Source organism: Aptenodytes patagonicus, chromosome 3 (genome assembly GCF_965638725.1).
Source record: "Aptenodytes patagonicus chromosome 3, bAptPat1.pri.cur, whole genome shotgun sequence".
Classification (NCBI taxonomy): Eukaryota; Metazoa; Chordata; class Aves; order Sphenisciformes; family Spheniscidae; genus Aptenodytes; species Aptenodytes patagonicus.
The window spans coordinates 126,227,610-126,242,501 of record NC_134951.1 but is presented as its reverse complement, the minus strand read 5'-3'; the positions used below and the strand labels follow the sequence as shown (position 1 = coordinate 126,242,501).

At 40.9% G+C, this 14,892-nt stretch overlaps 1 protein-coding gene across 3 annotated transcripts in view; it reads left to right on the top strand.

Moving 5' to 3' along the window:
- The window catches only part of PLCB1 (phospholipase C beta 1), a 412,203-nt gene that overhangs the window by 384,212 nt on the left and 13,099 nt on the right, over positions 1-14,892 (top strand). For 2 of the 3 annotated variants that reach the window (XM_076335120.1, XM_076335121.1), the window contains exon 32: positions 3,919-3,983. The exons of the other annotated variant lie outside the window; for it this stretch is intronic. In XM_076335120.1, coding sequence (XP_076191235.1) covers positions 3,919-3,957 — 39 coding nt within the window. In that variant the 3' untranslated portion in view covers positions 3,958-3,983. The remainder of the gene's footprint in view (positions 1-3,918; positions 3,984-14,892) is intronic. 3 annotated transcript variants of the gene reach the window in all.

Here is a 14,892-nt window from a genome sequence, read left to right as displayed (position 1 = left end):
CTGGGAGAGGTGTGAATTATATAGAGAACTAAATGATGTGCTGTGAGGCAGCCCTTGTCGATAAGCAGCATTCCCTTTTTCTTTTCCCTGATACAATACACTTTCCTTCACTGTATTTTTAAAGCTTCACAACAGATTATTGTAAAGAATACAGTCATATTAACAACATTTGATTGGAGGTCTTAGGTCAGCACAATTTATTGTGGTGAATGACCAGGTTCTGTGCCACATTTCTGTGTGCTAGCAAGAATACAAATCTGGACTAATTGTGGCAGTAGTTCATTATAGGAATGTCACAATGAATGAGAACACACCACAGCTCTTCATGGCAGCTTAGAAACCAGAAATATAAAATGCAGCCTTTTTTGTGGCCCTTTGCACAAGTGAGGGCACATTCAGGATCACCAGATAAACCAGAATATATGCAACTTCAGTATTTTAAAAGCTTAAACTTGCACTGGATTGATTTCTGGACTTTCTGATGTCTGGTGTCTTCAGAAAGCTGCTGGGAAACCAGCATTAGGTAGACATTGACTTTGAGTCGCAGATAGCGTTTTAACACTTCCCCCTGTCATTAGTGTTCTTCTACAGTCTAGTTCCCATGTGTGTCTTCTCTAAAATGTTGCCTCAGCACTAATAGAAGCAATAGTTACTTGGTTGCGTGGTTATGATTTGGGAAAGTATACCTATTTTCTGCGTTGTATTATCTATGCATTAGAGATTTCACAAAAAGCTGCTTAATGCAATGTCTGCACATACAGAAAGATACTTCTCGCACTAGAATCAAGAAGTTGCTTGGGGATTTTAAAGAGCGGGTAATTATGACAACTACAGTCATGACCATCAGAACAGAAAAGAGCTTGAAATTCGGTGTTTGTTTTAATCCCTGTGTTTCTCTCTGACTTTCTCTTTCTTATGCTGCAAGACAATGCCTGGAGCTCCAAAACTAGTGAGCACCCCTGTGGTAAATATGTGTGCATAATATATAATATACGTTTGCTACACTAGCGTCATTTGGATCGGGAGTATCCTAATGGTGCAAGCGCACCGACTATATTGTTAAAAGCTCTATAAACAGTATAGGTTTTGAGTGCTGTGTACCCTACTTACAGCTAAATAGTTGTATCTTGTAACCTTATAATTTCCTGTCACTGTGGAATTCATGCTATCCAGATATCTCTGTTACTTTCAGTGGACTGTGTTTTGATAAATAATCAAAGGGAAAATCCTCAGTTTGATTAAGTAGAGGGGTTTTTGTTATCATTTTGGGATGTTGCTTTTATTGAAATGTTTACTTATTTTGAGCCTGATGTTCATCCTCCAGGTAGGTAAAATCTGCACGTTTGCAAATGCGTGCCTACTTTGCACACCCAAGTCCTGGCGCGTGAGCACTAGTCAATACATACCTGCAGTCACCTGCATGCAAGGTAGACACACATTTTCACAAACCAAGATGTGCACTTTAACAGGGAGGCTGGCTAAAACCGGTGCCAAAAGTAAGGAAAAGTAATCATGTTGCACAAACTAAGGAATTTAGCAAGGGGATGCTTAGCAGTGTTTTCCAAGACTGGTTTTGAGGGAATTTCTCATCAAATCTTAACCTGCCTTCGGTAGTTACAAGCCTCATTGAAGTAACTAGGCCAACATCCACAGTAACAAAATGTTTGTGTGCTGCAAACATATATGTAATTTTGTAAAAATTGCCAGTTTTAAGTAAGGCACTTTATCTGATTTGTCTGTCAGTGGGAGCACAAAACCAGTGAAGTATATAGATCAAAGGGACAGAAAAATGGAGTGCATCAGGAGAAGCGATAAGGAACTATGCAAAACAAAGTAGCTTTCTTTTTTCACTTTACATTTCACCTTCTTGCTGCTACATTTTTTCTGCTACAAACTGTCACCTTCTGCTTCCTCAGCTAATATTTTAGATTCATTTTGCATGACAAAATGGTGCAAGCTACCACAATCACTGGCACCCATTTCCTGACCATCTTATACCCAACATGTATCTTATAACACCATTTGTGTCAGTGTTAATGCAGTAGTTTTACAGCCCGCTGCTACCAAGGTGAGAAAGAGTTCAAGGAGAAGATAAATAAAATGGTTTCCTTCATTTGTTGCAACACAATATAAGAAGGTGGCATAAGTCCCCTTACACAGAATTTCAATCAAATCCAGCCACGTTGTTAACTAATTATATTTTTTTGCCTGCCATTGTGACTCAGTTAGAAGGCATTTATGAACCTGCCTGAAAGTAAAATGAGGACACAGTGCTCAAACGTATTGTTCTGCTTCTTCACCCATTACCGAGGAAGTGACTCCATAATTATATTCAGTTTAAGAAAATACTTCGAGAGGATATGTTTTGTAACACATTTTAAAAGTACTACTTCAGTTATTAACCTATTTAATCTTTAAATATTAAACGAGAAGCTTTATTTTGTGCTATTGTCTGTTTCTATTTCTTTTTAAAGGTTTCAATTTTCAATTTCATTTGTGACAAACCTGACAGCTGAGATAAAATACAGCTTACCTCAGTGAACTTGCATGCAACTATTCCAGGGCTGACTCTCACCTAGTATCACCACATTACACTGGATGCCATTACAGCTCTGGCTCCTGGACAATGTAAATACAATACTGTCTTGGATACGTGATAGAGTATAAAGTATATGATGTGGGAAGTGCCAAGATTTTAGTGGCACCAACTGTATCATAAAAGAGCTGTGCTTTAACTTCTACAAACAGAACCAAGTTCAGCAATATACTCATGCAATTACTACCCATATGAAGCAGTAAATTGCTTAATACTGAAATAACACTCACTTTAGAGTAAAACAAGACAGTTGCCACAATAATTTAACACAACAGAGAATGAAACATACTGCAGCCTCTTGAAAATGGCATGGCAACGTTGTTTAAAGACTGCACTTGGCAAGAACCAAAAAGTCACCCATTTTTTCAGTTCCTGGCTATGATTTTATAGCCACCTTCTAGTAACTGCACAAACTAAAAAACTTGGGTCTTTTTGATTGCTGCTGGATTACCTTCAGGACTTCTCTGATCCAGACCTTAGACCTCTTCAAGAGAGAGAGTTTAAGTTCAGGGTGATCAGAGTGGCATGTGATGAACCACAGCTATCCCAGTGAGTCAGCTCTGAGGAGCACGTAGCTGCCTGCAGCATGTCAGGGTCTTCTAGGTAGATGGGACAATCTGACGATCCTGCCGCTCTTTTGGACTATCTAACAGAAGTTTCAGCTCCAGAGGTAAACGCCAACTCAGGACGAAGGCGAGTGAACGGTAGTAACATCTCCAACAGCAGCGTGTCCCACACCTTGTCCTGCTCAGGCACTCGTGCAAGACTGACTCAAAGGGAATAGGCTGTCTGGTGAAGGAGCAGCACCATTCTTGTAAGCACTTGGCGATGTCCTTGAAGGTTTTCCGTCCAAACTGCACTGAATTCATGGGATTAGGCATGATTGCAGTCTAAAGCCTTCCTGCTGCAATGGCCAGAGATATTTCTTCAAGCACATACTTCAGGTGGCATGGCTGATGCTCATTTTTCCCTTCGGAGACATGCTGCTTTCCCCCTCCCAGAAAAAAAGTGACACTTCTTGTGATGTGCGTAAGCTGCAACTTCAACTAAACCCGGATCTCCCGCATAACACAGTTGAAATACTGTCCTTTTTCAGTACGGAGTGACAGGTTGTGATAAATAGACTGGTTTCTCTGGCTAACATGTACCTAGTCAAATATTAATGAGCCAGCACACAGAAGCATGAAGTAATCTTTTGTTTTTCATTAAGTGCATAGATTAAAGAGATGTTATTTTACTGTAATGCACAGAATTATGTCATTTCAGCTTAGAGTAATTGTTAATCACATCAAATTGAAATGATCCTTGGTTTTGTTTTAAAGAGCATAGAAGAACAAGAAGTAGAGGAAAAACAGAAGTAGAAATGGAATATGAGACTATAGTGAAAGTGAGTGAAACGTTCCCCTTTTTATCTAGTAATGCTAATGTTGTTTTCATTTTACATGTCAAAACTAAGTCAGGAGCGTCCACGACTTACTGCCTGGTGGTTCTTCTGAAATCTTTGAGCAATTATAGCCCTGATTATTATCTGCTAGATGCATAACATATGCTGCCGCTGACCATTACATCCTTTTTATACCGTGAAAGCAATTTGTGGCTTCTTCAAATCACACCCCACCCCATTGTCTCCCTGCCTGTTTTATTTATTGCTGCTTTTGCCCCACCTCAGTGCAGCGGTCAGGAGCTGTCTGTAACAGCATGATTATACAAGCTTTCTTTCCACAGCCCCTTGGGTCATCAGAATATCCTCTGTTCTCTGCTCACAGTAGCTGCAGTACTCTCAGATCAGAAAACCAGGCACTATGAAATGTCTCTCTGAAGAGGTAAAGAAGATTGATGCGGGGGGAGGATGTGGGGGTAGGAATTGACAGCATCTGAATGTGGAGGTATGCGATGGGGAAAGATGTTGAAGGTAGGAAGTCTGGGTACCTCTGAAGATAAAGCTTACCAAGCAGATAAATTAAGGATTTGTCATCTGGGACACCAGAGTATGGGTTAAAGAAAGGATTAACCAGGGCATCGGAGCAGGAGGAAAAACTGGGGAGAGAAAGAGAAAGAATTTATGAATGCGAATCAGTAAAACAGGATTAGTGAAGCCTAAAGGGGAAGATTTAGAGGTAAGAGAGTGAGTTTTTCAGGGAGGAGGAAGGGAACAGAAGACAACTGGGGAAAAGCAGGCAAAGCCTGGAAGAAAGATGAAAGTAGATTAAAGTAAAAGAGTTTTTTTCATTGCTTTATGGAAGGGCTGATGATTAGAACATGCTGATAGAATGAAGAAGTATTTCAGGGGTATCTCTGCTACCAGGAGACATGATTATGTGTAAGCAAACTTCCTGAAACCTCCTGTAAATGTAGTCATGCCCAGGTCTTGAGCTTTCACTGTCAAGGGGGTAGCAATAAGCCACACACCTTTGTCACTGAATCAGTGAATCCTGCTTGCTTTGTATTTTTATTTAATATTTCACCTTCTACTGCTTTCTTCTGGAATGCTTTGATATGCTTTGCTTGTCTTTGAGGAGAGAACCGCCATGGCTTCTCAGGACTGTATTTGGTAACAAAACCTGCCTTTCTGCTGCAGTTACCTGGATGCAGAGGATTTTGGTTAATTGCCAGGCAGGCAGTGTTTGCTTTTCAGTGTCCTTGGGCTCAACTCGCACGCGTGTGCAGGAGTAAAAGGAGCCTTCGAGAGAGAGCTGCAGCTCGTCCTTGCTACGGAACATCCCTCTGTGGCTTTTCACCGTCCCGCACAAGGTCTTAACGGTTGTTCTATAATTCATAGTCCTTCCTAATGACAACCAAGGCTCAGTTTTGGGGACTACTCCTCTTCCAGTCTGTGTGGTGCCAGTACCAGCGTTAGCAGCGATGCACCTTCAGCAGCGGTGAAGGCGCACGTTTGCTGTGAGCGCTGTTCTGCTCCCTGGCCAGCATCAGTATGGTGGTTCCTTGTGCTTTCCCCCCAGGTTGTTTTATCAGCCTGCCTAGGGTTTTTTGTTTGTTTGTTTTTTAAATACTTACCATGTATACTTCTACGGACATGTACTGGCAAGAGAGAAGGAACCAAGTCTGTATGTTTGATCTGTGCCTTGCACAATACAGATTGACTTCTATACTTTACTGAAAGGCGAACGCTAAGTAAGTTTGACTGATTTATAAAGTGTGACTATAACTCGATTTGTCAGGCTTTTTTGCTGTGAATCACCTGTCTCTGCCCACATGGACACCGACATATTCTTCATGTATCTATACATATCATTACATGCTTGTGGTTTATTTTAACGTTTTTCTTGTTGCAAAATAAGTGATCATTTTTTCAAACACTTGTTAAAAATAACACAATTCTAAATATTGTTTAGTTCTCTCATTGTGGTAAGGTTAGAGATTAAAACTGCTAGGTGGGGCCTTGATTTCATGAATGTTGTTTTCCTCTTGGACACAGGCAAGGCAACTAAAAGAGTACGTTTCCTGAGCAAAGTAGTTGTGACAAAAGAAAGTAGAGCCCATAATGAATATGTTGGCACCTTGACAGTATTCAAAAGAGTGACTTACTGAAGATGGCAAAATTAAATTGGCAATTTCTCACTAGGGAAACTGGGATTTCTTTTTTGTTTGTGTTTTAAGTGTCACAAGAATATTGATTTCTCTTCCTGAGGGATGTTCTGTCTTCCTTTCCTGAAAAGCGGGAGGATAAGAATAGAGCTGAGCTGCCTTGAAACAACTCAGTGAACATCTGAAAAACCAGAAGTACTCGTTTTAACTCTATTCTTGTCATACATCACTTACATTTTGAACAATATGAGGCCAACCTCCTATCACCTGCCTGGGTCAAATTAGGATATCTTGGGAGGATGTTGGGGAACTAGGCAATCCAATTGCCCCTGCACAGTTAGAAGGAAATGAGATCTCAGAGAAGAACCTCCTGTGACATCATGTAACCACTTATGACGCCACTGGAGTTATTCTTTCCTTTGCTTTGTCTTACTCTCAGGACTTCAGCCTCATGGACTGTGTAAAGGGAGTGATGTTAGGGGAAGCTATGTATGGTGGAATTACCATTAAGTGTACCCTATCCGTGCAGGAAAATTGGGAAACAAAATGGATTAGCACTGAGTACGCAGGGAGCTCCAAACTGGGGTGAAGAAATCCGTCGCCCCAAGGTTTTCCTCGCTCCAAAGCAAATGTGAGAATGATGGGAGGAAGCTTTTTTTCCTTCCACCCCTTCCTGCCCTAAACTCTCACTGCTGCATCCACAGGGCAAGGCAGTTTGAATGCTTTGAAGTACCTGGACAGGAGGAGGGCAGGCTGCATGGAAGGAGAGAGTCAAGTTTTCCTGCAGGCCATAAAGGAGTATCTCAGCTCTCGCTCCCGTGTAAGAAACCGCTGGCTTTGGGCTGAACAAACCTGACGACCTTAGAGAATATTTCTATGCGGGAGAGGCATATAATCCTTCTAAGCTGTGATAATAGCTGTGCGGAAATCTAGAGAAATTACCTAAATTTACAACTTCATTGAGGAACTGTCTGAATCCACTAGTGACTAAATGTTAGTCATCTATAGGAGGAACTTCCATTTAGTTAACAGTTATGTTTGTCAACAGCAGAAACCTAAGATAAAATTTTTGAGACAGAAAAAGAGAATGTAGACTTACAAGTCTGCTCTGAACATGCAGCTGTTTTTACTCCATGCAGAATGGCTTTTCCACTAGGATGTTTTGGCCGGGTAGGGATGGCTCATGAGAGCTCTAAAAAGGAGGACCTAAAAGCTACTGCTACGCTTTCCTCATCCTTTAAGCTCTTTCAAATGAACACTTAAGTGCATGATAGATTTTTTTCAGGGGGGCTTCAGCCATATGTAGGTGTTGTCTAGAGTCAAGCCGGCATTTTTTCTAAACCTGGATTTTTGTAAGTCCTTTAATAGCTGTTATACACAACCAGAATTCCGCACGGTGCAATGTCAGCCTCCATGTTTAATTACTGTATGGCCTGTGGGAATGATATTGCATGTGGTAGCTCACATTCTGACAGCTTTATTTTCACAAAGTAGGTGTTAATGCCTGAATAAAACATATGGCATGGAGCTCACAGGACAAATTATTTCACAAACTGCTGATACTGAAGGTTAGTGTTTCTAGAAACTATTAGTACATAGAATAGCTTATCTGTGGTCCTTCTTGAGATTATTTATATTAGTATATTTAGAAGTACCTGTTTGGATCAGTGTTTTATTCTGCAGGGTGTTATATAGGTCAGTGAGATCTCAGTGTAATATTTCCGCTCTGAAAATGCTCCTTTCTGCTGAAAATTCTGCAGGTTCAGTTTTTGAAGCAGAGATCGGGTTTCAGGAACCACTATTCTTGACAGGGCTGATGGCCTTTGTGGCAATTAAATCCTTCCCTGTTCTTTTAGTAGTACACCGTATACCGCATAGCTTGGCTGCTGCTGAAGGTGAGGTATGATAGATGTACGAGCCTGTAATGCTAAGTAGCATGGAAATTGTAGAAGCTCCTGGGAACGGTAACTCATTGCCACTCTCTTTCTCAAGGAATCATTGTAATTCTGAGCAGGGGCTCACGCTCTCCGTGGCATAATGGAATACATTCTGCAGTAACTTCTCCCCAATTCCATGTCCGTGTTAAGGTCTCCCCTTGGCTTGGAGTACCCTTCATTCCCATTTGTATTCAGACAGACACTAGTGTGGCTCACACTTGAAAATACTAATTGGTTGAAAATTAATTCAATTTTTTAAATTATAACTTGGCCTTTTTACTTTTTAAGTGACTTTTTTTTAAGACGGGGGTTAACTTCTTGTAATATCAGCTGCCCTTTAACGGTTGCGACTCCCTCATAAGCAGATTTAGTTCAGTGATACAAACCATGATTAAGGATTTTGCATAGGCCAAGATCCTTTCTCTTGGCTGCTGCAGGAATTGATACAGTGTGAAAAAACAATAAGCCTGCTCACAGGTCCAGACCTTTTACGTGAAATAGGTGTCTGTTTTCTGATCCAATCACCAATAAAGTAGAGAGCACATACTGTAAATCTGAATGTTGCCCGCTAAGAAGCTGAAGTATTCTGTGCCCTGCTCTATTCCTTTTTGAACAGTTTTCTGGGCAAGTAAGCAAGCTTCGCCACGCAGTCTTCCTAGTGTGACCATCTGTTACAGGTGCCCACCACGACAATGTCCATTTTCATGTCCAATTCCGTCATTACCCAGAGACTTTCAGCAGGTCCCTCTCTTACAATATGCTGGAGATCAGAAAAAAAATAAAGATCTTTGATAAATATCTCACCAAAGACCCTTTTTCTACCTGTCCTCCCTGAACAAACTGTCTTTTGTACGAACATTTCAGTAACGTGAATTTTTATACAAAATCCGTGTTTATGCCAGTGAAGTCATTATTTTGATTTACTTAAGAATAATCAGGTGCCTTCCCTTTTTGCCCCTCATTTGTGAGTGTATGCATCCACAAGCACACAGACATGTCATAAGACGTTTGACTCAGTATTCACCCTTGTTTCCCTCTTATAACCATTTATGAATATCAGTAAGAGCACTTCTTTAATAAACATGCATATAATAGAGAACATTTTTTAGTGTCTTTTAAGAGAGTTGCATATCGAGCGCAGGATACTGACATTAGGAAATCTCACAGTGGCTAGGCTGAACGTTAAAGGGGATATCTTTTTTTTGTGCAGAGAAGTGTAAACCGCTGTTGTCTGAGGATAAAAAGAGCTGTATTACACACAGAAAGTTGACTGCCCAATGCTCTGCCTTTTCTTATTTAAAAGTACAATTAAGCGTGGGACACAGGAGACAGTAAGGTGGAACAGCTCTGTAACTGCTGGTGTAGCACGCAGAGAAGACTGACAGATAGCGAGCTGCTGCAGTTTGTCTGACTTTGAAGAAGCATCACTCTCAGGTATGATTACCTCCGTCAGGCATGCTTTTCCACACAGAATATTTCAGCTGCTTTCTTTCTAATTTCTGAGGCAGGAAGGCACCATTCCCAAGATCTGTTTGAATCAGCTGAATGTTATCTTTGACTCCTCGTTCATGCTGCAGGCATAGAGGATTTGGGAAAAAACACCTATCAGTTAATGGCTGCTACTTTTTAAAATAATCCCACTTCCCATCATCGCTGCTGCTGAGGACAGTGGCTGCAGTCAGCAGCTCCCACTGATGTGGCAGTCCATGCGGTGTGCCTCTGACAGAGGCCGGCATGAACCAGCTATAACGGTAAAAATGCCAAACTGTAGTTTCAGTGTATCAGTGAAGCAAAATATGACCAGACAAGAGAAATTCAGTTGTCCTAAGATCCGTTCTGCAAAGACGGCAAGACTTAAAAGAGTGGGTTGAAGCCTTCTCTGAGAGCCTAGAGCCATACCAGCAGGAGAGAGAGAAACTAAAAATGGTGTCTTCTGCTGATGTATAGACCAGATGTTCCTCTGCAACCAGCCTCCCTCTAACTTCTGAGAGACTAACTAAACTATTTAAATTTCCCGTCCACATTTACCTTGCATTTGTAAATGATCCCGTTGCAGAATCTTCTTAATCGGCTGTCCTTCAGGTTATATGTGTTGCTGTCCTTCCTTTGCATTAATCACTGGAGTTCTTTTCTTTTTTGTCTGAAAACAGTCATACCATACGATCGGAAAATGAATGCACTGAAAATGCAACACTGCAAATTAAACACGTGGATAACGGCTTGTGGCTTCGGTAGTCTGTGTTAACATGTGACGAGAGAGAATAGTAAACTGAGCAAGAGTTCTCCTGTGAATTCAGTGCCCCCATTATCTCTCCTTCTTTATCCGAAGGGCTGAGGAAACCTTTTTTGTTAGCCAAGACAGCTTGGTGCTTCGGCTTAATTTTCATTGCATAATTTTAAATACAGATCGTGTCTACAGTGCTGCAATTAATGGATAGCCTAAAGACTTATTATTTCAAACTAATTGATATGTAAGAAAGTTTAAATAACATAAGCGATAAGAAATTTTTAGGAATAACTTCTGTAACTAACTCAGAATAATCTTTTTACTGTTATATAGAGTAGCAGATGACTTAATTATTCACTCACCATCACTAAATCTAATGCTTGTTTGTATTTCTGTAGTTCTAAATACATTTACATGAGATAGGGAAAAGATGACATTTTATAGTCATTGTTCTAAAAGGTTTTTTTGCAAATTAGTAATCTCATTCATTTCTGATACTTGCCTACCATCATTTGGAATACTCCTAAAATTCAAGATAAATTTCTGTTATCCTCAACAAAAATGTGTACTCTACACATATTTTAAATAGAGCTTTAAACCAAGCAACCAATGTTTTTAAAGTATTCTTTTGCTTCCTCAAAGAACTTGATCGCTTATGAAAGGCATTAATTTTTCTAGTGTTCATTAAACTTATCTTCAGCTAGATTGTGATCAGAATTGGCACCACACCACAGAGTACGCTGTAAAGTTGTAAGACCTCCCAAGAACTTTTTAATGCTTTTGGAAGGTGTCAAGTACCGAAGTAATAATAAAACACTGATAGAGCATTAAAAAGATAAGTTCTTACAATGGAAAGAGGTTTTGTTCTGCTGCCAATTGTTTTTTTTTTTTTCTTAAATAAGCTTTTGCACGGTACAAAACTTTTCCAAGATAGAAGCTACCAATAGTGATACATGTAAATGAAATCAGATTAAAAACAAATCAGGGCTCTAAGGAGATCATGTTATACATTTTGATGGCATGCCTCTCAGTGGAAAAAAAAGCAAAGGACTTAGTGAAGTTCCATGAGATTCATCTCAGTTCAGGCTTGACCCTCTGGTGAACTAAACTTGGATGAACTGTATTAACTTCAGAAGGAGAGAAGCCAGGGACCAAATCCAGCGCATGCTGATGTCGATAGAAAAGCTCACTCTTCCTGTAGTAGGCTTGAGATCTGGATGAGGCCCCAGTGTGACCCCTGCGTGCTGTGGCCCACTGAGATCGGTGGGGAAGGCAGGTACCAAAGGAACTGAAGTGGTTGTAAGTTGTAGTATCCCTTATTTTCCTGGCTTCTAGAGAATTTGCATGTCCCTTTTCCTAGCAACAGGATGGTCTGACCACAAAACCCAACTGTGCTATTGGCAATATCATTAAGAGATCTGTTCAAGAGGACTTTAAGATGTCCAACTGCATGGCAAGATGAAAAGCATACCATAGCGCAGACTTAAACACGCAAGCGCTATGACACGCACATTTTCTGTCACCGTAACTCACTGAACATATTCCACCACACTTGAGAAGAGCTGACCTCAGGATCTGTGCTGCCTGGTTGAGCTGTAGCATGCTCAGGGTGGTAGTCCTTCACCCATACTAAGCATTAAGAGAGCAAAACACCTTCAGAGGTTTCCCTTCTTCATGGAGCTCCAGTGCTCAACAGAAACCCACATCAGGGTGTACGCAAAGAGGGAGAAAGGTGAGCAGGTCTGGACACGAGAATGGCGTCTGACCTTTTCTGTGGGAATTTATCTCTACCTGTCTGTTGAAGGAGGCTTGGATTTTAAGCAGCAACCTGGTCCCATTTCCTAGACCCTTTCATGCTTTGCAGCTTCCTTAAATTGCTAAGACAAGACAGTTGAAACTCCTGAACCTCCAAAACACGGCATTTGCACTGCTCCTTTGTGAGTCAGATTAGCTTCAGATCGCTGTTTGGGAAGGAGCGCGCACTTCATGCCATTTTGTGCCGGTGGTTCTTTCATTTGACCTGGTGAGTTTGTGCCCGTGCTTATATGGTTTCCAGTACTGTAGATCCAAAACCCATCAAAGTCAATCACTGTCGTCTTGTAGACTTAAGTGAACTTTGGCTATGCCCTTTAACAGGCATGAGTTCAGGCTACTCTGCGCAGCACTGAGATAGGCTTTGTCTTGTTTATCTAGGTTTATGAAGTTACCTTATATGTCAATTTTTACATTACGGGATGCTTGCTGAACATCATTGAAATAAAGTTGTCTGCATGGTTCATTTAAACTTGATGGGTAATTAGAGAGTTGCCTGAGTTTGCAGTAGTCAGCGTTAATATGACCTTTGGAAAATATGTTTAAATAAAAAACAACTGAACTGAAATATTAATCCCTTAAACTTAATCATGAGGATGGCTTCATGAACCTCCTATTGCATAGTACTACTTAATCCCCAGTAATAGCAGAACAGACAAGAGGAAGAGGATTTTTTCCTTTTAAGTTCATTGTAGTATCAGGAAGTAAAAAACCTTCAGGCTATTTTTAATTAGGTTGAACCTCTGGGCAGTGCCACTTTTACATTAAGCTATAAAGTTTTTAAGAGTTGCGGTTAAAATTCCACACTAAGTTTGCTTCTCAAGTCAAAAGAGAAAAAAAAGCGTGTTGTGTAGTACAGCACGAAACAACGAGAAGTGGTGGATGTATATGGATGAAATAATGGTGGAAGTAGAGAGATGTGAAGAGTGGTGGAGTCCCCATCCCTGGAGGTATTTAAAAGACGAGTAGATGAGGCACTTAGGGACATGGTTTAGTGGGCATGGTGGTGTTGGGTTGACGGTTGGACTCGATGATCTTAGAGGTCTTTTCCAACCTCAATGATTCTATGATTCTATGAAATAGTAATACATAAACAGTATCAGACTCTGTATCCTTAGTAGTGATGATACATCTCCATTTGATGTTCATTATATAATAATGAACATATACATCAATATATAAATTTGAATTGAGTCCCAACTTCTTGTCGTTGTTAAACTCAGCCTCAAAACTTTCCTGACACTTGGAAGTACAAAGGCCAAAATACTGAACCATCATTCGTGGAAGATGGAAAATGAGGGACAGTAGCTCTGTCTCCGCTGTTAAACTTCTGCCAGGTTCTAAATAGATTTCTTTCATTAGCTTGTTATGTGAGAAAATAATGGGTCGGTCACTAAATTGGCTCATCGTTTGGGGAGAGTCAATGCACATCTCTGCTAATAGTAAAGAGGAAGCCAGATTCATGTTGTTAATGAGTTAGGAAATATTTTGGAATAGTCTTCGTGGTTACAAGGGATTACAGAACTGCAACTACTTGAAAAGATTTTCAAAGAAACTTCTAAGGCTTTGATCTTTATTCAGAGAGTGCTTGCTTTCTAGTCTAAAAACATTCATTTTTAGCAGGATATTAACAGAAGGACTGACTGCTCAGTAATTTTCCAAGCAGACTTTTCAGTGAGGCTCCATCTTGCAGAGGCTTTGTGATGTGAAGAGGTACAGCCAGAGCAAGGTAAACTTCAAAGTGCGGCATAAGGCTTTATCAGTGTGATTATTTTTTTGAACTAATGGTGGCTTACTTCCAGACCTCCATGCAGTTCCCTGACAGTTATCAATGACATGGAAATTACAGTGAGCGTGTACCTTAAGAAACACGCCGTCTCAAGATACACAGACCTCAGTGCATGTTAGAAGCTCTTATTAGTCTAAACAGGCTTGAGAGTCTGGGCTGAGTAGGAAGGGCAGAGCGGTGAAAGGAGGTGCCAGACGTAATCATGGGATGACTCTGTTTCTTTTCCATTGAGTAGCACAGTGATGCCACTAGAGAGAGACAGAGAAACAGGTTATTTATTTCCTTTTCATTGTCATATTTGAGAAGAAGTCTCTGTGCTCGGAGGGAATTTTCTGCGATACTGATGGGACCTGTTAGAGATGTCCTGCCAAGAATCAGACACAGGCGACACTATAATTATCTATTAGCAAGGTGGATGTGAGAGACTGAAAAACACTTTGTTAAACTGTATTCAGAGTTCAGTTTAGGCAAGGATCCAAAAGCTGTGGTGCGGGTTTCACCACATTTTTTTCAGACCTGTACTTCGTCAGCGCCTGAGCCCTCACACGGGAGGCCTTAAGCACCTGAAGCTTTCGGTTCTTGTCTCTCTCCTCTTTCAAAAATAGCCAGAATCTCTCGCTCTGCAGGACAGCACCACTTTTAGGCAAAGCACATTATACATAAAGTGGCCGCGCGGATTCCAGGGTCCCCTGGAGACATCCTGCTCAGCTGCCGTGGTGCTGCGCAGCTCTGAGAGTCCCGCGTTCTCCGGTCCACCCGGGATTTGAAATATTTCTGGAATATATCGTTGCTGTTATAACCTCAAGATGTCATTTAAAAGGAGTTTCCAAGGGACTGTTATGACCTCTTGAGCTGAGACTTACAATACTGCTACTCTTCCAAGGCCTGTGCTGTTGGGCAGTCAGCTGCCTGTTTACAGGGTGCCTTGGAGGCATCATGGAAGTGGAAAAATCACTTGTTAGAAGGTAATGGATGCACTGGTTTT